The sequence below is a fragment of the Epargyreus clarus genome, unplaced genomic scaffold (genome assembly GCF_041222505.1).
Source record: "Epargyreus clarus isolate Ecla_fem2 unplaced genomic scaffold, WU_Ecla_fem_2.2 ptg000022l, whole genome shotgun sequence".
Taxonomy (NCBI): domain Eukaryota; kingdom Metazoa; phylum Arthropoda; class Insecta; order Lepidoptera; family Hesperiidae; genus Epargyreus; species Epargyreus clarus.
The window spans coordinates 2466961-2493097 of NW_027332229.1; the positions used below are offsets into that span (position 1 = coordinate 2466961).

Genomic DNA, 26137 nt, shown 5'->3' on the forward strand with positions numbered 1-26137 from the left:
TAAGTACGCTACTTAGACACCGTCATTAATTATCGGTCAGGCTATCCTTGCGTAATCAAGTCTAGGGGTTCTACTATTAAAACAAAGTAGTTACTCTATTCAATTTATTGCAACTGTCGATTGTCACGCACACAATCTTAGGTTACACACATTCAAACACTACTAGTGTACATACAACAAAAATCAAAAAGAAAAAAAATAAATAAAAATATTTTTTATTTCAAAATAAATTAACATGATTGTATTTCACTTATATACTGTAAAATGGTAATCACATTGGAAATCTATATAATACATACGAGTGGGTTGGAACAGAAGCTTCTGACTTGTAAGGGCATACCCGCACTCGCAAATAATTCGCGCTGTTTTTTTTTACTTCTGTCTTAGGCTGAAGTGGCAATAGTTATAACAGGTAGAATAGCAAATCTAGCGACCACGGTATCAACAGGAACAAATGTGGTCAAACGCGTCAATCAGCGGCGAATTACGCTGTACGGGCGCCTTTAGCCAATCTAATACGCATAAGTAGCTCCAATAACCATATTATTGAATAGGCATCACAGACATAATAGAATCTTCAACTAAAATACATAATACCACTCGTGTGCTGTCACTGATGTTTTACGGACATATTGGGGACATTTTTAACAATTTTTCTATTAATTAGAGCTTTGGAGGTGGTATGTCATCCCCAATACGTTATTCGCTATAACTAATTCACTTGGCTTTCCCTGCCTCTTCGGCTTCGAGCCGCTTGCGCATCGACTCGGGCATCTCCATGGGCGGTGGTCGGGGCATCCTCAGCCATACCTGCGGACATTTTATATATATATTATAGAAATATAGATATGTTAGTAATATGCTGTTTAAGTGTGTAGGTCTCATAGCGTATACTATGTCCACACGAGGAATCAGTAGGAACAATTGGTTTAATTTTAATCATTTTTGATTTTTCGAACTTTTTGAGATGTTCCTTCTTATGGTTTTATTTTATATACTTTTATATATTTTTTTATAATAACATTGAAGTAGCAGATGAGCATGAAAAGGCCACCTAATGGTATGTGGCTACTGCCACCCACGGATATCTGTAATCAACCCCAGATAAGATAAAATTCCTTCCTGAGGTTTGCAATGGATGCGACCCCTGAAGATTAAGTTGGAACACCTCAGATTAGTATGTCTTCCTCACCACACCTTTCAAACCAGAACACAGCAGCGCTTAACGCTGCTGTTATATCAGAAATAGGTGTAGGTGGTAGTGTTTCCGGAGTAATTAATACTTTAAATATTTGATATACTAATAAACTAATCAGGCAAGTTAAATGATAAAAATGTTTGCAGACATACTTCAACTTCCCATTTCTTATTTTCACCAATAATTATTGAAGCTATCCATATGCCCATTCAGCAATGATTTAAAAAATATTCTATTTAGAGTGGGTTTTGAATAAATCTTTTTTACCACGCTTTTATTACCTTGACCTCTATGTATGTATGTAACGGAATCTTTGAACTAGATTTTTACCCCCTTTGAATGGTCCAATCGATTTAAAATTTAGAACACTTATCAAGAACAGGACAATATACGATTTTAATAATTTCGTCCTCATTCTCCTCATCAGGATCGCCAGGATTAACGAATTTCTTCGTGCAATTTTAGCTTTTTAGTTTTTAAAATATTCATTTATTTATCGTTACATCTATCATAACAGGTTTTCTTAGCCAAAAGCGATAGAGCAGCCTAATTATAACTACGTTAGATAAATTATATTATAAGTATATTACTTACATATTATAAGGTATAATATGAATGTTAGTAGTTACATATAAGATGAGATGATAATTATTTTAAGTCTTAACACACAACTCTGCATATTAAGGGCTCGAACACAAAACTGCGATGCGAATTCGCAACGCAGAAAATTGCGATGCGAATTGCTGCGATGCGATATCGTGCGGCGTAGCGTCTCTCAGGGTGACCAACAACAACAACCACTGTGCGATGCGAATCAATTTGCAAGTTCTTGCGATGCGTCGAGGGAGCTCGCAGATTTTTGCGATGCGACGTCGCATCGTAGTTTTGTGTACGAACCCTAAAGCAGATGTAAACTGTAGCATACCTTGACAGCATCATAGATGAACCACTGCAGCGCGGTCAGGGTACCGATCATCACGATCCTGGGGCCGAGACCCTTCCATACTCCGGCCCAGCCCAGCTTGCCCATGATGGAGCCCACTGTGGCCGTCTTGTCCTGTAGCAAAGTGAGAACACATAAGCTTTTATCCTTACTAATATTATAAATCCGAAAGTAACTCTGTCTGTCTGTCTGGTTGTCTCTTCTTCACGCCTAAACCACTGAACCGATTTTAATGAAATTTTGTACAAAGATAGTGTGAGACCCGAGAAAGGACATAGGATAGTTTTTATCCCGGAAATCCCACGGGAAGTAGCGACGAGCATGCAGTCCACCTGATGGTAAGTGGCTACTGCCGCCCATGGACATCTGTAATCAACCCCAGATAGGATTAGATATTCCTACCTGAGGTCGGCCACAGATGCGCCGCTACACCTGAGGACTAAGCTGGAACGCCTCGAAAAAGTATGTGTCCCTTACCACACCCTTATAACCGGAACACAGCAGCACTTAACACTGCTGTTATAACAGAAATAGGTGTGGCGGTGGTGCCGCCGGAGTCGAACCATAAAAGGTTCTACCACCTTCAGATGATGATGATGTTTACCTGGTTACGTTTGAGTCTTCTCACTACTACTATACACTAGGTCCGTTGTATCGATGATGATGATGATGATGATGATGATGTTTACCTGGTTAAGCTTGGACACGACGGTGTCGGCGGGGTGGGAGACGATAGCGCAGAACACACCGGCGATGTAACCGGCAGCGAAGGTCACCACCAGCTGCTCGCCCTTAGTGCACTGGTCGCGGGGCTTGGGCACCACGTACTGTAAGGAAATAAAACATGTATTATATTTATTATCTTAAAGTATAGAATGGTTACTTATACGCCTATACTCCTTCAAAAATCTCGTCAAATCTCACTACCTTCAACTCTAACTGTTTTTCCTCCCAAAATTTGTGCTCTTGCTATTCACTTATAAAACCGTGTTAACTTTCTATTTGTAATTTTAATTTTTTAGCTTCTTTCCCCTTTATTTATTATTCGTTCTATTGTATGCTATCTCTCAATTTACACTTAATTTTATATATTACTCCTGCAACTATCATTTAATTGTACCCTCCCTATTATTCTATGTCATCCCTTCTTTAACTCCTCATCCTAAGGTTGTCTGGAAGAGATCGCTGTTTTAGCGATAAGACCGTCTTTTGTATCGTCCAAAATTGTATGTTTTGTTTTGTGTTTCTTTTGGGTACAATAAAGAATATTATTATTATAATGGTTATAACCATTTCATTAAACAATATTGCATTTCCTCTAGAAATAAAAAACTTGATCCGTAATGACAAATTTTATTTTTTAAATTATGACAGGACGACGCGTCACCTCACCAGTCGGACACACAAAGGCTCCCAGGTTCGATCCACAGCCAGATAGATATCTAAATGACTTTAGATTTATGTTTCTGATTCTAGGCGTTTGTGTATTCGTCTGTGTCGCACCCACGGCACAGGGAATCTTATTGTAGAAAGCGTTTTAAAATAAAAATAAAAAAACAATATTCTCAAAACACATTCACATTTTCTCAAAATTCACAGCATAGCATGTCTGCTAATAATTGCAAATTTTAAATAATACTCTCAATGCTCAATAAAGTTGAAAAAAAAATCATTACAGGTCCTATCTACCTGTGTCGAAAACATTTGTCCACATAATTGCCCATCGCTATGGTGAACTCATAAAATGTAAGAAAAATGCTTTAGTTTGTTGTCTAACCAGAATTTGATCTGTCATCCTGATTTAACAAAAATATTTATTTTATGAAGTTTAATTTAATCATATTAAACATTTTTAGTTTTCATTAAACATCGGCTTCAATACTTCAGCATTTTTCGACATTCCTTATACCTTCGGCTTTAACTTTTTGACGTCAAAAAAAAAAATAACTTTTACAATGAAAACAAGTGAATAATTTCACTAATCCATTTTTAACTTACATTCATACATTATTGAATACATAAAAATCTCACCTTGTACAGCAGCTCGAGGGTCTTCTCGAAGCAGGCGAACTTCATCATGGTGTAGGGGATCTGGCGACCCCACAGCGGCACGAGGCCCTTGTAGAAGGTACCGTAGCCCTCGTTCTGGACCATCTTGGGCCACGCCTCGCGGAGTGTGTTCGCGAAGCCGGGCATGGTTTGGATTCGCACCTGGATAGGGTATAAAGGTTAAATTATTTTTATTACAGAAATATAAAAATAGAGGCATTCTATAAAATAAAATATATTTCATTATTAATTTGATCTTTATAAGCGACACTATCAGATAGTGGAATAATATAGAGGTGTATTTTTTTCAAAATGAACTCGTTCGATTCCCGGCTAGGGAAAAAGTTATTTTAAAAAACTAATGATGCAGTTTTAGTTTTTATCAAAATCGGCCTCGTAACTCCCTTTAGCATTTTTCGCTAATCCTTATAGTTTCGGATTTGGCCCTGGAGGCCCGTTTGAAAAATTCACCCTGTATATCTATTAGAATAGCTAGTAAAACAGCTATAGTTCGATTCATAATTAGTTGTCCAAAATGTAAACAAAGGTGTTGACCTATCAAGGAAATACGTTTCAAATGGTAGTTTCTTATTTTTGACGATATTAAAGTAATACAACGAAAATAAAATAATAATCTAAATAAATTGAGATCAATTCACATTTTCCAATATTTATTTTGACTCAATTTCGTTCCATACCGTAATAATAATAAAAAACAAAGTTCATGGTAGAAAATTAAAATGTGATAATGGTAACACAATCATCAAATTCAATCCAAAACATTTTTTGTGCCGCCATTTTTAAGTTTCGTAGCTATTCGATGTTATTCATTTTCGTGATTGTAATCGAACTCGAATGTATTATCGCTTTCATAGCGCGTTTGTTAAATTGTGAATAATTGTAAAGTTTTCGTAATTTGTTAAAGTTTTTATTTCTTGTTAATTTTGACAGTGACATTTGTTTGTTTACATTTTGGACACCTAATTATGAATCAGACTATACTAATATTATTCTTACCTTAGCAGCCTCCAAGGGCGACAGCGCGATATCGGCGAAGAACTCAGCCGAGGCGGAAGCGGCGAGGTACACGAAGGTACGGTAGGAGTAGGCGCTCTCCTCGTCCAGCATGCCCATGTAGGCAACCTTGAACACCTCGTACAGACCGAACTTGCACAGACCCTGGAATGTAATGTAATGGAATATTACACTTTACATTTACACTTGACGACGTGACGGAGCTGTCACCATAACGGTCTGACGCGCAGGGGATCCCGGGTTCGATCCCCGGCCAGACAGATATCTGAATGATGTATATGAATTTATGTTTTTGTGTCTGGATGTGTGTCCTCCCTGTGGGTAGGGTAGTAAGGGGCAGTGAGTACAGAAAGTGTTTTATTTTTTTAATTTTAAACATTAAAAGTATGAAAGATTTACATAATAAATGTTTAAATTATGAACATTAATATTGTTGACAATGAAAATTTACGTTAAGTAAACCTTGCAGACGTTAAAAGTATAAAAGTTTACATAAAAACGTTGATGATGAAATCATGGCATGATGGATGAATCAAGCATGTCAAATTTGTTGATGTTGACAAAATTAATATTTGAATGTTAACATTGTGAACACTGTAATATGCATATCTTTACATTATAATTTATAAATATGGGGATTGGTGGCATAAATATTGAGAACAGCTGACAGTATAAACATCAATATTGTACAATATCTATGTTAATAGTTCATGTTAATTTGATAAATCAAAGATAGTGCTAGGTGTTGACAGTAGTGAAAAATGAGTTTTTTTTTTTATAATATAAGAGTAGCAGACGAGCATGCAGTCCACCTGATGGTAAGTGGCTAGTGCCGCCCATGGACATCTGTAATAAACCCCAGATAGGATTAGATATTCCTACCTGAGGTCGACCACAGATGCGCCGCTACCCCTGAGGACTAAGCTGGAACATCTCGGAAAAGTCTGTCTCCCTTACCACACCCTTCAAACCAGAACACAGCAGCGCCTAACACTGCTGTTATTAGGTAGAAATAGGTGTGGCTCTGGTGCCGCCGGAGTCGAACCACAAAGGGTTCTACCACCTTTAAGTCCTTTGTCAGTTTATTATTTTAATGTTAATACTATTGAATATTGTAGAAGTTGTTACCATCAGTAATGTTTTATAAATTTGACATTGTGTTTTGACACTGTTGGTCTCTTCTGAAATGAAAAACAAGCCCAGCAGAGGGTCATAAAAGGGCCGCAAAACCCTTACCTGCAGCGAATAACCGATGAAGGTAGGCGCCCAGCCCTTAGCCAGACCCCGCATGCCCTCCTCGCGGACAGACACCCTGAAGCCGGTGACCACATTCTTGTACTTCTCAGCGTCCACCTGGAGACGGCACTTCACCAAGTCGAGGGGCACGACCGCCGTGTGGGTGATACCTGGAAGTGGGAAGATCAGATCAGGCCTTGGTATGAGGGTGTCTTTGTAATAGGAGTAGCAAACGAGCATGCAGCCCACCTGGTGGTAAGTGGCTACTGCTGCCCATGGACATCTCTAGTCATCCCCAGATAAGCTAAGAATGGTAAGGATGCGCCGCTACCCTTGAGGGCTAAGTTGAAATAGTAAACGGTGAATGCCTCGGAAAAGTATCTTTCCCTTACCACATCCTTCAAACAAGAACAGTCATAGTAGCCCTCAACACTGCTGTTATCTATACTAATATTGTAAAGAGGAAAACTTTGTTTGTTTGTTTGATTGTAATGAATAGGCTCAAAAACAACTGGACCGATTTTAAAAATTCTTTCACCATTCGAATGCTACATTATCCACGAGTAACATAGGCTATATTTTATATGAAATATATTTGATAAATAGATTTTGAGGCGGTACAAAGTTTGCCGGGTCAGCTAGTTAATCATAAATAGGTGAGGCGGTGGTGCCGCCGATGTCGAACCACAGAGGGTTCTACCAAGGGATTTTGATCCTCGAGACCCGAATTTCCTGCCCACCGCCCTTATGTTGACATTGCCGCAATATATGTGCGCCCGGGGGGTAAGACGTCCCTGTGATAGATAGGGATTTTGAGAGCGTCGTTCGCCGCGCGGGTTTAAAACCTAACATTTTTTTTTCAACACAAACACGAGAGCCCGCCCGACACGTCCGCTTCAATTTTAGCGGACGCCTTAAAAATGGTAGAAAGGGGTGCGAGCCAATTTAACTTAGTTCTTAGAAATTAGTTTGTGACTAATCTTAGGCAACATTCCTATCTGTGGTTGATTATAGCCGTTCATACACGGCAATTGCCATTAAGGAGACTGCACACTTATTACTATATTATAACGAAAATGTTGTAAATATGTCCTAAGGTATGTGCACGCGATTATTATAAATTTCTTGGTATGTTACCTAAACTAATTTTAGGTCATTAGGTATTTAGCGATAAGTCTACATCCGCCGTACTTGTACTCGTATATCACAATTCATATGACCGATCAATCACTTCTGTCCGACATAACACATAATCCGTTACTACCCAATACCCATTAATCTTCGATATGCCCTAATTATGTTATGTAATTAGCGTAAACCACACCCAAATGTTGAATTTTTAATATTTTTTAGGGTTCCGTATCCAAATGGTAAAAACAGAACCCTATTATAGTCCGCGCTAAACTTCTAGTCCGCTCTGAAGTTGTTGCGAGCAGGTGTGTTCATTCAATTTACTATAGCGACACGATTCATTTCTATATTCAGAGCGGACTAGTAGTTTTACGCGGACTATACTGAACTAAGCCTTCGCTGTCTGTCCGTCTGTCGCAGGGCTCTATCTCCTGAACCGTGTATAGTGACATCACTGCCCACCGCCACACCTGTTTCTGTTATAACAGCAGTGTTAAACGCTGCTGTGTTCTGGTTTAAAGGGTGTGGTAAGGGAGACATACTTTTCCGAGGCGTTCCAGCTTAGTCCTCAGGGGTAGCGGCGCATCTGTGGCCGACCTCAGGTAGGAATATCTAATCCTATCTGGAATTGATTACAGATGTCCATGGGCGGATGTGGCCACTTACCATCAGGTGGACTGCATGCTAATCTGCTACTCTTAAGCCTGCTCCACATTCTCGCGAGAAAAACCCGATTCGTATCGGCTCCACATACTCGTTTATCGTGATTTCCTAGCTTTCTCTCGAGAATCTCGCGAGAATGTGGAACTGGCTTTATATAAGGTATATATAAAAAATATTTTCTTCGACGTCTCACGTGCCCACAACAACATTATGCAACGGGCGACGCGTGACTCCACACCAAGGTCGGAGTGCGTAACGCTGGCGGGCCGCCAGCTGGTCGGTAACATTGACAGTTGGTTGCTCGGGGCTACATTGTAAAGAAATCGTATTCTAATTGTGACTAGTGATGCTCTAGTGGCATAGTGTTGGGTTTTCGGTTTCTACATTGCGCGGGATTCGTTAGGCATTTCTTTTTTTTTTTAGGATTCTGTACCCATGGGGTAAAACTGGACATTATTACTAAGCCTCCGCTGCCTGTCTGTCCATCACAGGACTCTATCTCTTGAATTGAATAGAATAGTGTTATAGATACAAGATATAAGGTAGACCCTTTGTGGTGCGACAGCGCCGCCACCGCCACACCTGTTTCTGGCTAATAACAACAGTGTTAAATACTGATGTGTTCTGGTTTGAAGGGTGTGGTAAAGGAGACATAATCGTACATTACTCAAGTGTTTCAGCTTACTCCTTAGGGGTAGTGATTCATATGTGGGATTTTTAACTTTTTCTGGGGTTGCTTAAAAAAAGAAGTTTGATATTTGTATTATATTATGTTATGAATTTATTATTATGAGTTTGTATTATTTTATTTGACAAAACCTATTCATAAATATGACAATACTAATAAGGGTAAAGAATGCAATTTTATTAAATTAGCCGTCAATGTCGATATACAGTAAATCAATATACAATAAAAGAGTTACAAAGCATTACATAAAGGCGTTGCTATGTTAAGGTTTCTACTTTATACACATACTATCTAACCCGGCAAACGTGTTGCCATATAAATAAAAAATGTTAAGGGTGAACAATAGGGGTGTGCGAATATAGTTCGAATCGAATCGAATCGAATATCAATATTCGATTCGAAATTCGAATCGAATAATTCGAATTTTCGAATTATTCGAAATTCTTCGAATAATTCGAAAAATTTCGAATAATTCGAAAAATTTCGAATAATTCGTAAAAATCTCGAATAATTCGAAAGTTTTCGAATAATTCGCGAATTAAGGGGGTATTCTAGTCTAGAAGCATGAATTTCAGGTAATTTTTTGAAGTGCCGTAAAAAAAGGCAATCAATATTTTTACCATCAATTTTTTTATACTTAAGTTATTTATTAACATTACAAGAATAGGATCATCCCCAAATTTCAATTGTTACTATTTTTAAAAAATTCGAAAAAGTAAAAAAAAAAGTACAAAAACAATTTTTTTCTTCAAGCAGTCGCCATTTTGTGAAAAAATTTTTTTTCAACTTTTCCCTAGTTCATGCCATAATTGAAAATAAGAAACCCTGAAAAAAATCGAATTATTCAAAAATTTTCGGATTATTCGAAAATTTTCGAATTATTCGAAAATTTTCGAATTATTCGAAATTTTTCGAATTATTCGGGAACTTTCGAATAATTCGAATTTTCGAATCATTCGATTCGAGTTTCGAATCGAATATTAATATTCGATTCGGAACGAATAATTCGTAAGTTCGAATTATTCGCACACCCCTAGTGAACAACCTTTATCACTTAGGGGTATGAAAAATAATAGATAGTAGCCGATTCTCAGACCTACTAAATATGCGTATAAAACTTGGTGAAAATCGGTAAAGCCGTTTCGGAGGAGTACGGTAACTAACATTGTGACACGAGAATTTTATAAGTATATAAGGTTTTAGCCATTCGTAACCAATGGATTTTTTAATATAACATAGGAGTAGTAGACGAAGCATGCAGTCCACCTGATGATAAGAGGCTACTGTCGCCCATGAACATCTGTAATCAACCCCATATAGGATTAGATATTCCTACCTGAGGTCGGCCACAGATGCGCCGCTACCCCTGAGGACTAAGTTGAAACGCCTCGGAAAAGTATGTCTCTATTACCACACCCTTCAAACCAGAACACAGCAGCGCTTAACACTGCTGTTAAAAGACAGAAATAGGCGTGGCGGTGGTGCCTCTCGACCACAAAGGTTCTACCACATTCAAACATGGTGTTACAGGCAATCTTGAGTTAAAGTATCATTCATTATCTCCAACCCATAGCTGTCCAACTACTGGGCACGGGTCTCCTCTCAGAACGAGAAGCATTAGGCCATAGTCCACCGCGCTGGCCAAGTGCGTATTGGTAGACTTCACATACCTTTGAAAACATTTTTTTAATTATTCTCACGTGTGAAGATTTCCTCGCGATGTTTTCCGCCGTTTAAGTGATAATCAATTTCTAATACGCATATAACTTTAAAAAAATCAGAGATGCCTGGGATTTGAACCCCGGACCCATCGATCAAGAGGCCGAGTTGCTTAACCACTAGGCTATCTGCTTATTTACTATTTATTGACACAATTATTTATGTTTATAAATGTGTATTATTTGAAACGCGACAGCCCAGAAACGCTTGATATGATACCTTATCTGACCTTGGCCGTGATTGAACGAATCTACCAAATTACTATTGATAAAATACCATATATTACGAATATAGATATAATGTATAGTCCGCGCCACACTTCTAGTCCGCTCTAAAGTTGCGCGCAGGTGTAGTCAGAAAGCCAATGCGATCGAACACAACTACAAGCATATACTCCGTAGCAACGTAAGGGCACACTAACGCAGCTATGTACGCGTAGGGCGAGAGCGGGGAGCGGAGGGTGCCGGGGGTGTCCCGCTAATATCTACAATTTGCTGTTGCGACGCGACTCGTTTCTATATTCAGAGCGGACTAGAAGTTTGGCGCGTACTCTTACAATTTATCATACCAGTATCCAGTTCATCTGATGTTATAAAACAGGTGGTTTAAAAGTGGTAGAACATTTTGTTGTTCGACTCCGGAGGCACCACCGCCACACCTATTTCTGCCTAATAACAGCAGTGTAAGTGTTGCTGTATTCCGATTTGAAGGGTGTGGTAGGAGAGACATAGTTTTCCGAGGCATTCCAGCTTAGTCCTCAAGAGTAACGGCGCTGTGACCGACCTCAGGTAGGAATATCCTATCTGGGGTTGATTACAGATGTCCATACGGTAGTAGCCAGTCCATCAGGTGGACTGCATGCTCGTCTGCTACATCTACACTAATATTATAAAGAGGAAAACTTTGTTTGTGTGGTTGTAATGAATAGGCTCAAAAACTACTGGACCGATTTTAAAAATTCTTTCACCATTCGAAAGCTACATTATCTACGAGTAACATAGGCTATATTCTATATGAAATATATTTGATAAATAGACTTTGAAGACGGTACAAAGTTTGCCGGGTCAGCTAGTATGTTATAAAAGGCCTAATAGTTGCGTTGGTAAGCAACCACAACCACATAGTTTGGTTAAGCTCCAACTCTTGAAACTTGGCATATGTAAACCTTTTTGTCTTACACGTGTCTTCAATCAAGTTATATTCGACGATGACATCACACTACACATTCGGGTATTCCCTTTGTTGCAATCTTGATGCTACTTATAATAATACGCTAAGTGGTTTTTTTTCACGAGGGGGAAACCTTCAAAAGGTACCCGATGCCTTGGGAGCGACACGGGGTTATGTGGGACTCTTACCGCACTAAAACCCCCCCGGTGGCCGTCCTCAGCGCTGCGTAGAGGACTCCGGGATCTCCAAAGGAACGCAACCGGAGTCCTCTTAGCGCATTGCCCCGTCGGGCTCCGCCCAGGTGAGCTCATCGCTCACCGCACCGTCATACACATTCGGGTATTCCCTTTGTTGCAATCTTGATTCTACTTCTAATAATAGGCTAAGTGCAAGTCGAACTCGGGCACGAAGGGTTCAGTTTCACCCTTTCCTTACCGACCAACGTTCATTTATTTTTCACTAGTTTTCGCCCGCGTAAAAGAAAATAATATGACATACTAACATACATAAAACTGAAAATTCGTACCTTCATTGGAATGAAAGTGGCAGACAGACAGACTTCGGCAGATAGGTTCTTTCGGATTTATAATATTAGTATGCATTTTTTAGTATTTGATATCATAGCAGCCATAAATATGCATTGTGAAAATTTGAACTGTCTACCTATTACGGTTCATAAGATAAGCTAAATATAATCAGCGAAAAACGTTGAAAAATAGAGACTGTTTGTAAGACGACCATTACTATTCCGACCACCATTTGTATTCAAACTATTTTTATTTTTAGTATTTGTTATTATAGCAGCCACCATTATACATACTCTGTAAACATTTCAAGTGTCTATCTATTACAGTTCAGGAGATAGTTCCCTAGACAGACATCGGAGTCTTAGTAATAGGGTTCCGTTTTTACCCCTTGGGCACGAAACCCTAAAAATACTAAATTATATTTGGCGATTTCGTCATGTTACATTTTGTTATACGAGTACCTCTATTTTAAATCAAAAAAACCAAGGTACCCGTATGTTGATATGGTATCAAGCGTATGTGTGCTATCTATGTCTACCAACTTTTATCTGATAAACATTGCGTTCAGTCCGTTACGTAACGTAATTGGGTTAATAATGATTCATTGGATACAGAAAAAGCTATTACGTACATTTTCTTATTTAATTTATACTTGTTTTTGGTGTGTTTGGAAAAAATCTTGAGATTTTTTGGTTTTGCAGCAATGATATAATATGGTACGTTATATAGCGTTTTGTAAACTGTTTTTGATTTGCAATAGTGTCACTTTTCTTGTAGATATTGTACATATCGTCACTGGAAAGGCTACAAGTCTAACAAGCAAGTCGTTCCCTGCGTCTCATTCATAGTTTTTTTTTAATATAGTAGTAATATACGAGCATGCAATCCGTCTGATGGTATGTGGTCACTGCCGCCCATTAACTTCTGTAATCGACCCTAGATAGGATTAGATATTCCTACCTGAGGTCGGCCACAGCGCCGCTACCCCTGAGGACTAAGCTGGAACGCCTCGTAAAAGTATGTCTCCCTTACCCATAGATTAGTAAAGATACTTCGCCGCCTTGAAATTGAATGAAGCCACAAACGGCTTATTTTAGTAAGTTCTTTTTTTGAATTCTTGACAAATAAAAACATTTTTAGAGAAAATTTACGAATAAATAACTAATACTGCGTAATTTACGTAATAAATAAATAATTATTTCAAATATTTTAGGGACATTTTAGCACGGAAACGTGGCAGAACTTTTTTACGCAACTATTTCAATTCTCAAAACTGGGTACATTTTCTTGTTAGGAGTGAGTAATCTTTACTAATCTATGCCCTTACCACACCCTTCAAACCAGAACACAGAAGCAGTTAACACTGCTGCTGAAATTCATCATCATAAATCAGTTATGAGGCAGAAATAGGTGGCGGTGATGCCGCCGGAGTCAGACCACAAAGGGTTCTCTACCACTCAAATGTTTGAGTTTAAAATTAATATTATATTATATTGTTGGAAGAAACTTCTCATCATAAATATATAATTATTTGAACTTACCGCATGACAGGATACCGCCGAGACCGCACAGGGCGAAGTATTTGGTTGAGGCGAACTCGCAGGAGTCACCGGCCGCGACGTTCGCAGCCATGCCCTGAGAAGTTGTAATGTTACTTCATCTTCACCAATCCGCAAAACAGTAAGGACAAACGTAAAAGTTGCTGGCCCGGAAAAAAATAGGACGCCTCCTCTATACTTGTTGAAAAAAAAATCAAAAGAAATAATCATCTATTTAATTTTTGAAGTGTTCTCTATTGTCAGGGCCCTCATTTGTATAGGCCCTAGGTCAGTAGGGAGTATTTAAGGGCAGGTTTTTTTTTTGTTATAATATAAGAGTAGCAGACGAGCATGCAGTCCACATGATGGTAAGTGGCTACTGCCGCCCATGGACATCTGTAATCAACCCCAGATAGGATTCGATATTCCTACCTGTGGTCGGCCACAGATGCGCCGCTACCCCTGAGGAATAAGCTGGAACGCCTCGGAAAAGTCTGCCTCCCTTACCACACCCTTCAAACCTGAAACACAGCAGCGCCTAACACTGCTGTTATTAGAAATAGGGGTGGAGATACCCTTCAAATGTGGCCCTGATTAGGTGACGAAAGTAAATAGCCCTCAGCTCTCATAATCATTGGTCATTGGGCACTTGCTGCCACCGTGTCCAACTGGACACGCTGCAATGCAGTTCAACTGTCAGTTGAAGATCAGTCGGACACAGTGACAGCTCCCCTCCGATATGAGTCTCATCATTGGGCAATATCCTAATTACTTTCTAAATTGTACCTAATTTGAAGGTTGTAGAACCCTATGTGGTTCGACTATGGTGGTACCTTCGCCACATCCAGACTAGTCAGGGGTAGAGGCGCATCTGTGGCCGACCTCAGGTAGAAATGTAATCTCATCTGGGATTGCCTGTTACCATCAGGTTGTATATTATAAAAAAAACTTGAAAATGAATGCACAATGTCTGTAATCAAACACAGAAATTTGAGATTCTTAGGCTATGTGAACATGTCTCCATATCGAAAAAGGATTCTATCAGAAGCGGATCACAGATGCGTCTCTTAAGTAGGTCAGCACCACACCTTTCTGCCAAAACGTAGAACTGTATTGATTATAGGTGTGGCAGTGGTACCTCCCCGGTCACACCATACTGGTTGTTTAGTCCGCGCCAAACTGCTAGTCCGCTCTGAATATAGAAACGAGTCGCGTCGAATACGAAATCTGTAAATATTTGCGGGATTGCGACAGCGCGGGCCCCTGGCACTCTCCGCTGCCCGCTCTCGTCCGCGGGTACATAGCTGCGTTAGTGTGCCCTTACGTTACGGAGTATATGCTTGTAGTTGTGTTCGACCGCATTGGCTCCCTGACTACACCTGCGCGCAACAACTTCAGAGCGGACTAGAAGTTTGGCGAGGACTTCACCTGTCCATTGTACCGGTACATTACCTGGGACTGTGTGGCGATGGGGGCATCGCATTGTGCGGGGCTAAGCGGCCCGCGGAACGGGGAGTTCCGCGCCGCCTCTAACAGGGATGAGAACATTATTCTGGAACAACACAATATGTTATTAGTTATATTGGTATAATCATCAATAAATATTTATTACTTAGCATCTAGCGAAAATGAGCACACAAATAATAAAATCTTAAAATTAATGAAATTGGGTTGAAAATGCACTAAATGGAATCTTAAAGTCATTTGTATTGTATTGTATTGTCGTTAAAGAGTTCGTAAGCACACTGTCAAGTTAAGTCACATTATGTTTAAATTTTTTTGAAAAATTTAAGAAAAATATGACAGATTTTTTTTACGAAATATTTCAATCGAAAATCCATTATACATACGTAAATAAGTTTTTAGTCAGAAAATAAATCCATGCCCAGCAGTGGGACAGTAATGGGTATGATGATGATTAGATTAATATATTTTTTTAGATATATTGTTTGAACTTAGTTTTGAAGGTGGTTCGACTCTGGCGACACCACCGCCGCACCTATTTCTACCTAATAACAGCAGTGTTAGGTGCTGCTGTGTTCCGGTTTGAAGGGTGTGGTAAGAGAGACAGAGTTTTCTGAGGCATTCCAGCTTAGTCCTCAGGGGTAGCGGTGCAACTGTGGCCGACCTCAGGTAGGAATATCTAATCCTATCTGGAGTTGATTACAGATGTCCATGGGCGGCAGTAGCCACTTACCATCAGGTGGACTGCATGCTCGTCTGCTACTCCTATATTATAAAAAAAAAAAAAATAATAATAATTGTGAGACTTCCATATTAAACTATAGTACCCCAAAATGGACCCATAATAAATCATATATTAAATTAAACATGAACAAGTGAGAATTTATTAATTAAATGCTAGTTTACTCCTTTTGATAGATATTATGTAATTTTAGGATAGTCATATTATAAATTATAAATACAAAAATGAGAAAAAAATTACAAGTATTCCATTTAGATTCTATTTCCTGTATTTCATTTTTAAATGTAGAAATATAATGTAGAAAAAAAATATATTTTTTAAATATAGTTGTATAATATACATATAGATTCTAGATTCTAATTGATAACATGTATTGGCCAGAAATACAAAAGATATATAAGGAAAAAGATTTATGAATATAAAAAGAATACAAAAATGCTAAATTATTTACGTAATGCGTATTTCTATGCTATGTTTACTGACCTTCTTCCCGGAACAATAGAGAAAACTAAAGTTCTAAATATGAAATATTAAAAAGAGGTTGAGGTTAGAACTAGTCAATGCCAAGTTACTAAGTAAAAGAAGTTAAGTTCGTTTATAACAAATTACAACGTTAATCGATACGATATTCGTTTCACGTAAAATAAAATGTAATTAGCATTAGATTAGATAATATAAGTAGACATTGCAGTAAATTAGTTCGGCTATAGCCAGTTTAAACTAATCAATACTAACTGCAGAGACGAACGTCAAAATTACATGAAGCCTACATGATTCGGTTGGATACAACGAAGAAAAATATCGAGGCAACGGTTACATAAATTACTCATCCACATTCTTACTTTTATTTAATAATTATTTTCTTAGTTCTAAAATAACTAATAGGGCAAGGTCACGTGCAAACATAATTCCATTACCAGTTACGTAAGTAAAAGTTTTGACCAAATTCGAAATTTATTAATATACTCTTAAATTCTTTTGATATAAGCATATAGAGTGAAGAATGGCCGGCCTAATGGGTGTAATATTAACATATTTGGAATTTACTTACATGTCTAAAATCCGATGGAAACTACAACACACCGCACCGCGCTACTTGCACAGTGTCAAAGGAAACAGGGCAGACGACAGTAGCGCCATATCGGATATTATATAATCACGTGGAACTATTGTAGGCGTTGTTGCCATATTAAAAAATGGAGATAATACATTTTGTCCAAATACATCTGTAAAATAAAGTTCATATTGGGTAATTAAAATAAATATTATTTTATAGCACTCTGTGACCTAAACCCGCATTTTAGCCACGCATTTCTGTGTCCAAAGTAGCCGATTTTTACACCTACGAATATTAATACACTACCCTCACAGTTGAAAAAAATAAACATAGCTATGAACGTTTCATACTTTTAAATGCCATTTAAAAATTAAAAGTGAGTAATGAGTATTTTGTTTAAAGCTATAATTATTTTAATATTTTATTTTGGACGTATTTATAAATGTTTTTGCCATTGTGTACATACTAAGCAATAGCATCACTATAAGTCTAACTATTGGGCTTTATCGAATTTTATTGTTTGTTTTGACTGTGTTTGTTTTATTTTCGCTACACACCATAGTAGGAGATATTTAAATTAGGAATCGTTATCAAAATTAGCCATAATACTACTCCAGAAGAATCTCGACTAAGCGACCTATTTGTTGTCGTATTTGTGGCATTCGGATTATCGAAAATTTGGATAATTGAGTTTATGAAGAAAAGCAACTTAAACCGATTTAGGAAGGTGATGTTTTTCGGCTATATGTTTGTTACGTATGTATTTTTCATTCTTTGGCAAACTCAAACGACTTCATTAATTTTGATACATGATGTGTCGCTGAATTCGTCTAAATTGTGGCGATAACATAGGTTATATTTTTAGCAATCGGGTTTTTGTTTTTTATAGTAACTATTTTGTTGCGATTTGGCGACTTTCCGGAATTTAAATGCACAAGTCACACAAAATGTGGCTGATCTGTAACGGTTATTACAAAGTTACTTGTTCACGTTTCACAATCCGAACAATCGCGAATATTTATAACTAAGGTCCGGATAATCGATTTTCTACTGTATCACTAGTATTAGTTATGTATTAGTACATTATGTGATTGCTTATCATATGTTTCTTTAATACGCCTGTATGTAGCCTAAATGGCTTGATAGATTTCGACGTATGTGTGGTGTTAGATTTGTCTTTATCACAAGTGCAGAATAATTACTAAATTTTCTAAATTTCAATGGTTTTGGTTGTGTCACATTTTTATTGCTTTTTTAGTTCATAATTTTTAGTTTCAATCATTTATAAGTTTCAAAATAATTATTATATTTTTTCATATTTCTTCACAAGTATAAGCGGGTTTATGTCACGAGCTATAAAATAGTATACGATACTTGTGACGAAAGTAGCCTATTATCTGCACGGCGTTTAGCACCCTCGCTGCGCTCGGGCGCTAACTTCACGCCGTACAAAAATAGGCTACTTTGGCCACGCGTAACGTAATGTACTATTTTGTAATAATATACTTTAAAAAAAGGCTACCGATAAAATAACTTCGCTGTAATTTCTAAACTAGTGACATCTTGTGGATAATACGAGTAAAGTTATTAAAATTATGACGTCGATTTTTTGGGGAGTATTGTGATGCTGGGGCGAGAACGAATCAGGGCTTCGGTGTCAAATGCAGGGAGAACGCATTTATTCTATAATACTGCCGTAAATCACAAATTCAGTCTACGTCTGACTAAGTTGACTACATTGTATTAAAATCTTATATTATTAAATAACAAATATAAATCTTCAGTAAAGGAATTATCTTACCCAAAAGTTTCGTATATCTCACTGTCTTGTTATGTATTATTTTCATTCTTTATGTATAACTTCTCTCTCATCAGTTGGTTCCTAAGTGCTGAAGATCTTGACGTTTTTGCAGTGTCTTTTCCAAATTTGCGATCAGTAGTGTAATGATTTGTAAATTAGTATTTCCTGTCGTTGTTATACTTGGTCTCATCATCTTTTTGGGCTGTTTCCTCGAGGTCTCTTACCTTCTACTTTGCTTGTGGATAACTTACAAGTAATTAGTTCGATGTATGTTTTATTTAACATTGTATACCACAAGAATTGTATAAACATAACCGCTATATTATAGTTATATATCTTTGAAATCTGTCACATAAGAACAATAAGTGAAGTCAGAATTTTAATAATAAATATTTCTGTACAGCCAGGAAGAAAAGTTTAGACAAATCACCATAAAAAAATAATAGGCAAGGCATATTTCCACAGCGAATAAAATCAATTTACATGATTTATAACATAAATAAGTAAGTAATGTAAAAAAATGAAAATGTTCTCAGTAAAAGTATTCTCTAGTGATAATGGATGAACCGATATTGTAGATTTCCTGGCTCATGTCAGAAGTCATAACACTTTCATTCATAAAAATGTAGTAACTAAAGTAATTACTGACATAAAAATTCCCCGCTTCATAGCTAAAAAACTAACTAAAGTAAATACCTACCAACAAAATTCACCGCTTCATACTTACCGTACAAATTTTACAGTTAGCCATGTAATTCAGGCGCTACATTAAGGAAACAGCCATGTCCCCACGATCTGGGAAGAGAAGACGACGAGGGCATCCTCCAATGCCAATTTGGATACCTGTACAACGACCATGCTTGAGGAGTATGAACGTCCCAGGACCATACTACATGCCGGTGCCTGAAATGTACCTGCCACCTTGGGTTCTACCACCGCCTTACTTCGCCAAACCCATGTGTCACTGTGCCAACGACGACTTTTGCACTCCTAACAGCTGTCGGAATTCAGCGGATTGTTTTAAATCAAACCCTATGTATTGCCCTCATGGTACGAAGGATCAAGAGGCAGATTTACAGCAAGACACAATCTTTGAGGAAGAAGAAGAAAATAATCCAGATGTGGGCATTTGTACCTCTTGTAGGATCGCGAGCGAGAGGCGCAGGATGGCAGCTGTAACGCATACACGACAGGCTAACGGTATTCCTCATACGAATGGATTGGGATCCGAACATTCAGATTTAGAGCAGTATAATCAAGGTTCTATCAGAGATTACAATACACGAAGAGAAAATACGCCGGTCACAAGTACAGAACAAGGTGCGTTGTTAGATGAAAATAAATCTGAATTAGATTCACCTCAATTTAATGATTGTGCTGATTTGCCTTGTCGAACGCCATTTAATTCTCGGGAATTACAGACTAATTCAGCATCTCGAAGCGGTAATTTACAAAGAGCTGGCACACAATCAAATATTAGTACAGACCAAAGAACCAAGTCTTCATCAGGTTATGCAGCGGATTCAGAACCCTCAGATACAAAAGGACAAAGCAACGGCGTTAATAAAGTATCTACTTGCACTGGTTGTTCAGATCTAGATAATCCAGATTCTGCTCCAGCTAATACTACGAGGAATAAGAGTTTTGGACATAGATCAAAGAAAAACGAACAGTTGAAAACTAACAAGATTCATATAGATTCCTTGCCAGACCAGCTTGCAGAAGGCCGGAAGCACGGAAGTCAGAGTAGATGCTGTATGTCCCCACCAGGATCGGGAACTAATAGTAAAATGCAAAATGACAATATATTAGGAAGCAGACATGACGAGGAAAGACTTAAAGATTCATCCAGAACTCGTAAAACCTCAGAATGTGGTTGTTCGACAACAAAACTTACGAATAAACAGACAAAACCTATATCGAATATGAGGATGGTAAATAATAAAGCGACGAATTGCGAATGTAGATTTCCACCTGCGTTTAATCATTTGGGTTGCAGTGGCAACCGTGGTGCTGCTAAATGCCGTTGTTCTAATAATAATCCATTAAATTATTCTAAGTAGACAATTGAAATACGTTATGATGTTTTATATTAATGTTTATTATCAATAAACACGTAGTTAAATTATTTCATCTTATAGCCATATTGTTTCTCGGAAAATACAATAAATATTATATTAGAGATTGATTTTTTTATTTCATTTTCATGGTGCACATTATTTCTTCTTCAAACGTTGTTTTTTATTACTATTCTGTCTGTTTTCCTGTTTTTTTGGTTGCAAACTGTTATTGCCTGAAATTAAGTTAGGTAATTTTAACTTAGCAAAAGAGAAAAGAGAATTTAAAACAGTTTCCTACTAATTATAGGAGTACAGTCCGTGCCAAACTGCTAATCCGCTCTGAAGCTGTTATGAGCAGGTGTAGTCATACAATTTGCTATGGCGATGCGATTCATTTCTATATTCAGAGCGGACTAGGACTTTTACGTGGACTATACACATGTAATAAATTGTATTTGAATACACTCACCACAATTATTACTCTCTAATTGCGGCTTTAACAACAGATTTACTATATAAATTTTACTATCTCTCATGAAACCGTATTGAGTCATGTCAACTGACGCTCTTTCTTTGTAACAAATCTTCTGCAAGAAGTTTTTGGTAGTTGCGGACATAAAATTGTTGTGAGGTCTGGCATATTTATGTTTACGTTTATGTAGATCCATAATAAATTGTTAAAGGTTTGGTTATGTTGGGTGAACGCCGCTTGGTAATTTTTGATTGATTGACATATATGGTATTTTTTTCTATTAAATGTCAGACTGTAAAATATAAAAAATAGTTAGTTATGTTTAGTATTGTGTATAATTAAGTAATTTTTATCATAATATACTTTCAATTTGGATAATAATCCCTTAAAAAAAATATGTAATATTATCCATCAGAGGGCACTATTGTCAACTTTATAGTGGCAATACTTTCGTACACCTATTAAATTTATGAGATAAATGTACTAAACGAAACTATAGTTCTTAAAATAAATTAAAGATGCATTAACAAATATATGCAGTATTCAAATCAAAATGTATAGTAACCTATACAGAAAGTTTAAATGTTCTAATTTGCTCTTCTTGGCTGTACAATTTGAAATCATTGCTGCTATTTTAAGGATTTAAGTAATATTAAACGAAAGACAACTTTCAATTTGACGTTAATTGTCAAAAACGTCAAACTCAATTTAAAAAAATTAGCATAGGCCAACAAATCAAAACATTTGTTTCCTTTGGTGTTACATAAAACAGTAAACTGGTGGAAGAGAATTTGAATAAAGAACGATGCAATTCCAAGCTGAGGTTCACGAGGCTTTGAAGCCAATAGCTTGGCTGTCTGGGCGCTGGGTCACCGAAGCCGGTCGCGGAAGTTTTCCGAACTTAACCGACTTCTCATATAACGAGGAATTAGAGTTCATTTGCATCGGTATGCTAATTTAAAAAATAGAAATAGCAAGAATATACAATCCACTTTATGATTAGTGGTTACTGCCATATATCTGTTTTGTATTGTATTGTATTGTATCTGTAATCAATCTCAGGTAGGATTACATTTCACGCGGGTGACTTGACTGCTATTCTGAGTGGTATCATATTAATTTAATTTGAAAGTGGTAGAACACTCTGTCGTTCGACTTCGGCGGTACCACTGCTACACCTGGTAATGCCTAATAACAGCAGTGGTAAGCGCTGCTGTGGTTTGAAAGGTATAGTAAGAAATACATTCCAGTTAAGTTCCAGACGACCCGCGTGGCGGAGCGGTCACCATGTCGGTCTGACGCGCAGAGGGTCCCGGGACGATCCCCGGCCAGACAGATTTCTAAATGATGAATTTAGATTTCTGTTTCTGGGTCTGGGTGTTTGTGTATTTGTCTCTGTGTGTGTCCATAGCACCCACGATACAGGGAATCCTAGTGTGGGGCTGTGAGTGTAGAAAGCGTTTAAGTCTTTGGGGGTTCTGGCGCATCTATGCATGACGGGTAGGAATCTAATCTTATGATTATAGAGTGGCACTGCTACCGTAGCAGTAGCTACTTATCTTCAGGTGGACTGAATTCATTTACTACTTTAATGTCCTAATAAATAAGTGACATAAATGATCACTAGTTAGCTATTTATGTGACTACTATTTATGACTGCCACAATCAATCTATATATTTATTAAATCTTATTTATAAAATTCTGGTGTCACAATGTTAGTTACCGTACTCCTCCAAACGGCTTTACCGATTTTCACCAAATTTCATATGCATATTCAGTAGGTCTGAATCAGCTACTATCTATTTTTTATACCCCTAAGTGATAAGGGTTGTTCACCCTTAACATTTTTTTATTTATATGTCAACACAATGTTTGCTGGGTCAGCTAGTATATCATATATTTGTCAAAAATATATGTTTATATAGAAAAAACATTATAATAAAATTTATTCCTTTATTATTATTCCAGGCCAGCCGATGTTCAATTACATGTCAACATCAATGCATCCGGAGAAACACATCCCAATGCACCAGGAGCGAGGTTTCCTTCGCATCAGACCGGAAACCAACGAACTGGCATTTATCGTTAGCCACAACTTTGGTCTAGCTTCGTTAGAAGAAGGTACCGTTGATGCGGATAAAAAGGAAATCAGATTAAAAACGGTTAACATCACGAGGATGTCTTTCACGAAGCCGCCTCACGTGAAAAGTTTTAAACGAGAAATTAGGCTGATAGCACCGGACACGTTAGAAATAGTTCTGTTCATGGAGACAGATCATACGCCGCTAAGCGAGCATTTAAAAGCAATTTATAAGAAACGAGTTGACTGATTTGTGCTTTTTGTTATTTAATTATGACATAGATATGGTTATTATATGTAGAAACTTGTTAGTTTGACTGATTGGGCCTGGCCACGATTAATTCTTGTTATTAATAATAAATCTTTGGCAGTTTTGCCTTTGAAAGTTCAAATTTAGACAATTTTTGTAGGCATGTGTCTTTTGAATTTTTGTATTGAATTAACGGGATATAGTTGTTTCATCATAGTATGTATTATTGCTTTCTGATTAGAAGTTTGTAATGGTGCAAATAAGGTCATTTTATAATCATTATTGTAGTCCGCGTAAAACTGCTAGTCCACTCTGAATATACATAGAAATGAATCGTGTCGCCATAGCACATTGTATGACTACACCTGCTCACAACAACTTCAGGGCGGACTAGCAGTTTGGTGCGAACTATACCTTGTCCATTACAGTGAGCTAAAAACGTTATAATATGTATGTCACGGAAAAAGTGTCTGTGACATTATCTGAAAATGACCAATGTTTGAAATGTCACATTTTTTTAAAAGAGACTCTTTTTAAACACTGTATGTTATAATGTCCATAAATTCCTGAATTCCATTTACTGTTTAAAGAACATGTGTAACATGTATGTACCTATATGGAGCAGTTTTATCTGTATGTTGATCATACATTTCATACAAATAATTTAAAAATGTAATATTTTGGCAAAAGGAGGTCTCTCGCCGAGCTAGGTGATTATGCTCAAGGAGCGGCCATGCTTCAATAGTCTTAGTTCAAAACATAGCATTATTTATGTAAAATTTTAGAAAACTTCGATACCGTGATTCAGATATATGTGGCGCCATCTTTGACGTGTTCCGGAAGTCAATATGCTATTCTGTGATTTTACAAACGAGCCTGGAAAAATAACGATGTCTTTTTTTAGGAAGCTTTACCCTAAATAACTTTTATATGTAATGCTCTACTGCAGTAATGGACAAAGTATACCACGATGCGAATAAGTCGTTAGTGAACTAATATTTATTTTGTGTGTATTGTTTGTTGCTACATTTGTATGTTCTAGGATAAGGTTATGAATAAACAAGCTATTTAAATTATTGCGTTCTATTTTTATTATTATAGTAGCACCATTTCTGTCATACTCATTTTAGATCAAATATTTTATTCAAAGATTCCTTTATAGATTTTTTCGTTATGGCCAAATGGAGAAAGATATTCCATGAAACATCATAAAATAATTGGCCAAGTTCAAACCGGCCTCGCATACGGAGGGTTCTGTACAAGAAAACTTTGAGTTGTTTTTAGTATTTGTTATCATAGCGGTGAAAATTTGGACTGTCTACTTTTGTTGTTGTATGGCGACCCCTATTTATTTTGAAGTTTATTTTTTCTTTTTATTATTTGTTGTTATAGCGGCCACCGTTATACAATTATTCTGTAAAGATTTAAAGTTTCCATCTATTATGGTTCAAGAGATGGAGCTCTCAGTGACAGACGAACAGACAGTAGAGGGGAAGGTGGTAGAACTCTTAGTGGTTCGACTCCAGTGGTACCACCGCCACACCTATTTGTCTAATAACAGCAGCGTCAGGCGCTGCTGTGTTCAGGTTTGAAGGGTGTAAGGGAGACATACTTTTCCGAGGCATTACAGCTTAGTCCTGAGGGTAGCGGCGCATCTGTGGCAGGATCACGGGTAGGAATATCTAATCCTATCTGGGGTTGTTTACATATGTCCATGGGCGGCAGTAGCCACTTACCATCAGGTGGACTGCATGCCCGTTCGCTACTCGTATATTTTAAAAAAGCAGAGGCTTAGTAATAGGGTTCCGTTTTTACCCTTTCGCTGCTTGTCCACCGCAACCGTCACCGAGCCGATACCGATAATTAATGACGGCGCCGAAGTAGCGTACATACATTTACTATAGCCGCTTGTCCACCGTGCGCCCGTCACTCGAGTACCGTCAGCTCGGCCGCCGATATTCCGAGTAGATCGGCGTAACGGGTAGATCGGCACCGAGATTTTGACGAGCCGATAATATAAAACACGGTGAACTTGTCCATACACTGCCGTCACACGCGTGGCAGCTGGAACAAAATAAACCGCCGATATCGGTCGCAGTGGACAAACTATCGCCGTCACGACATATTAAAATCGGCCCCTAAATAATCTCGTTCTCGGTATCGCCTCGGTGACGGTGCGGTGGTCAAACAGCCTTTGACGAAACCTTAAAAAAACTAAGATGATCCAGCAGTGGATGCCCCATAATGGACTGATAGATATTATAATTTGGTATGCTCATGGGAGTATGTACAATAAAAACAAATATATGTAAA

General features: G+C 37.6%; 2 protein-coding genes and 1 long non-coding RNA gene across 3 annotated transcripts; 1 reads left to right on the plus strand and 2 right to left on the minus strand.

Moving 5' to 3' along the window:
* Positions 1 to 90: 90 nt before the first annotated feature.
* Positions 91 to 17310, minus strand: LOC140751266 (phosphate carrier protein, mitochondrial). The gene is made up of 9 exons (XM_073085153.1): positions 17155 to 17310; positions 15350 to 15449; positions 13901 to 13994; positions 6462 to 6631; positions 5208 to 5369; positions 4173 to 4352; positions 2831 to 2968; positions 2124 to 2255; positions 91 to 810 (listed from the first exon to the last, which is right to left on the minus strand). Exons 2-9 carry the CDS (start codon positions 15443 to 15445, stop codon positions 718 to 720), a joined length of 1065 nt encoding a protein of 354 aa, XP_072941254.1. The 5' UTR covers positions 15446 to 15449; positions 17155 to 17310; the 3' UTR covers positions 91 to 717.
* A 3910-nt stretch (positions 17311 to 21220) lies between these two features.
* On the minus strand, positions 21221 to 21778 carry LOC140751399 (uncharacterized). The gene is made up of 2 exons (XR_012103312.1): positions 21491 to 21778; positions 21221 to 21254 (listed from the first exon to the last, which is right to left on the minus strand). It is a non-coding gene; the product is annotated as an uncharacterized LOC140751399 (long non-coding RNA).
* Positions 21779 to 22189: 411 nt separating this feature from the next.
* Positions 22190 to 24900, plus strand: LOC140751344 (peroxynitrite isomerase THAP4). Its single transcript, XM_073085252.1, has 2 exons — positions 22190 to 22440; positions 23463 to 24900. The coding sequence occupies exons 1-2, from the start codon at positions 22299 to 22301 to the stop codon at positions 23822 to 23824; spliced, it is 504 nt and encodes a 167-aa protein (XP_072941353.1). The 5' UTR covers positions 22190 to 22298; the 3' UTR covers positions 23825 to 24900.
* Positions 24901 to 26137: the final 1237 nt, after the last annotated feature.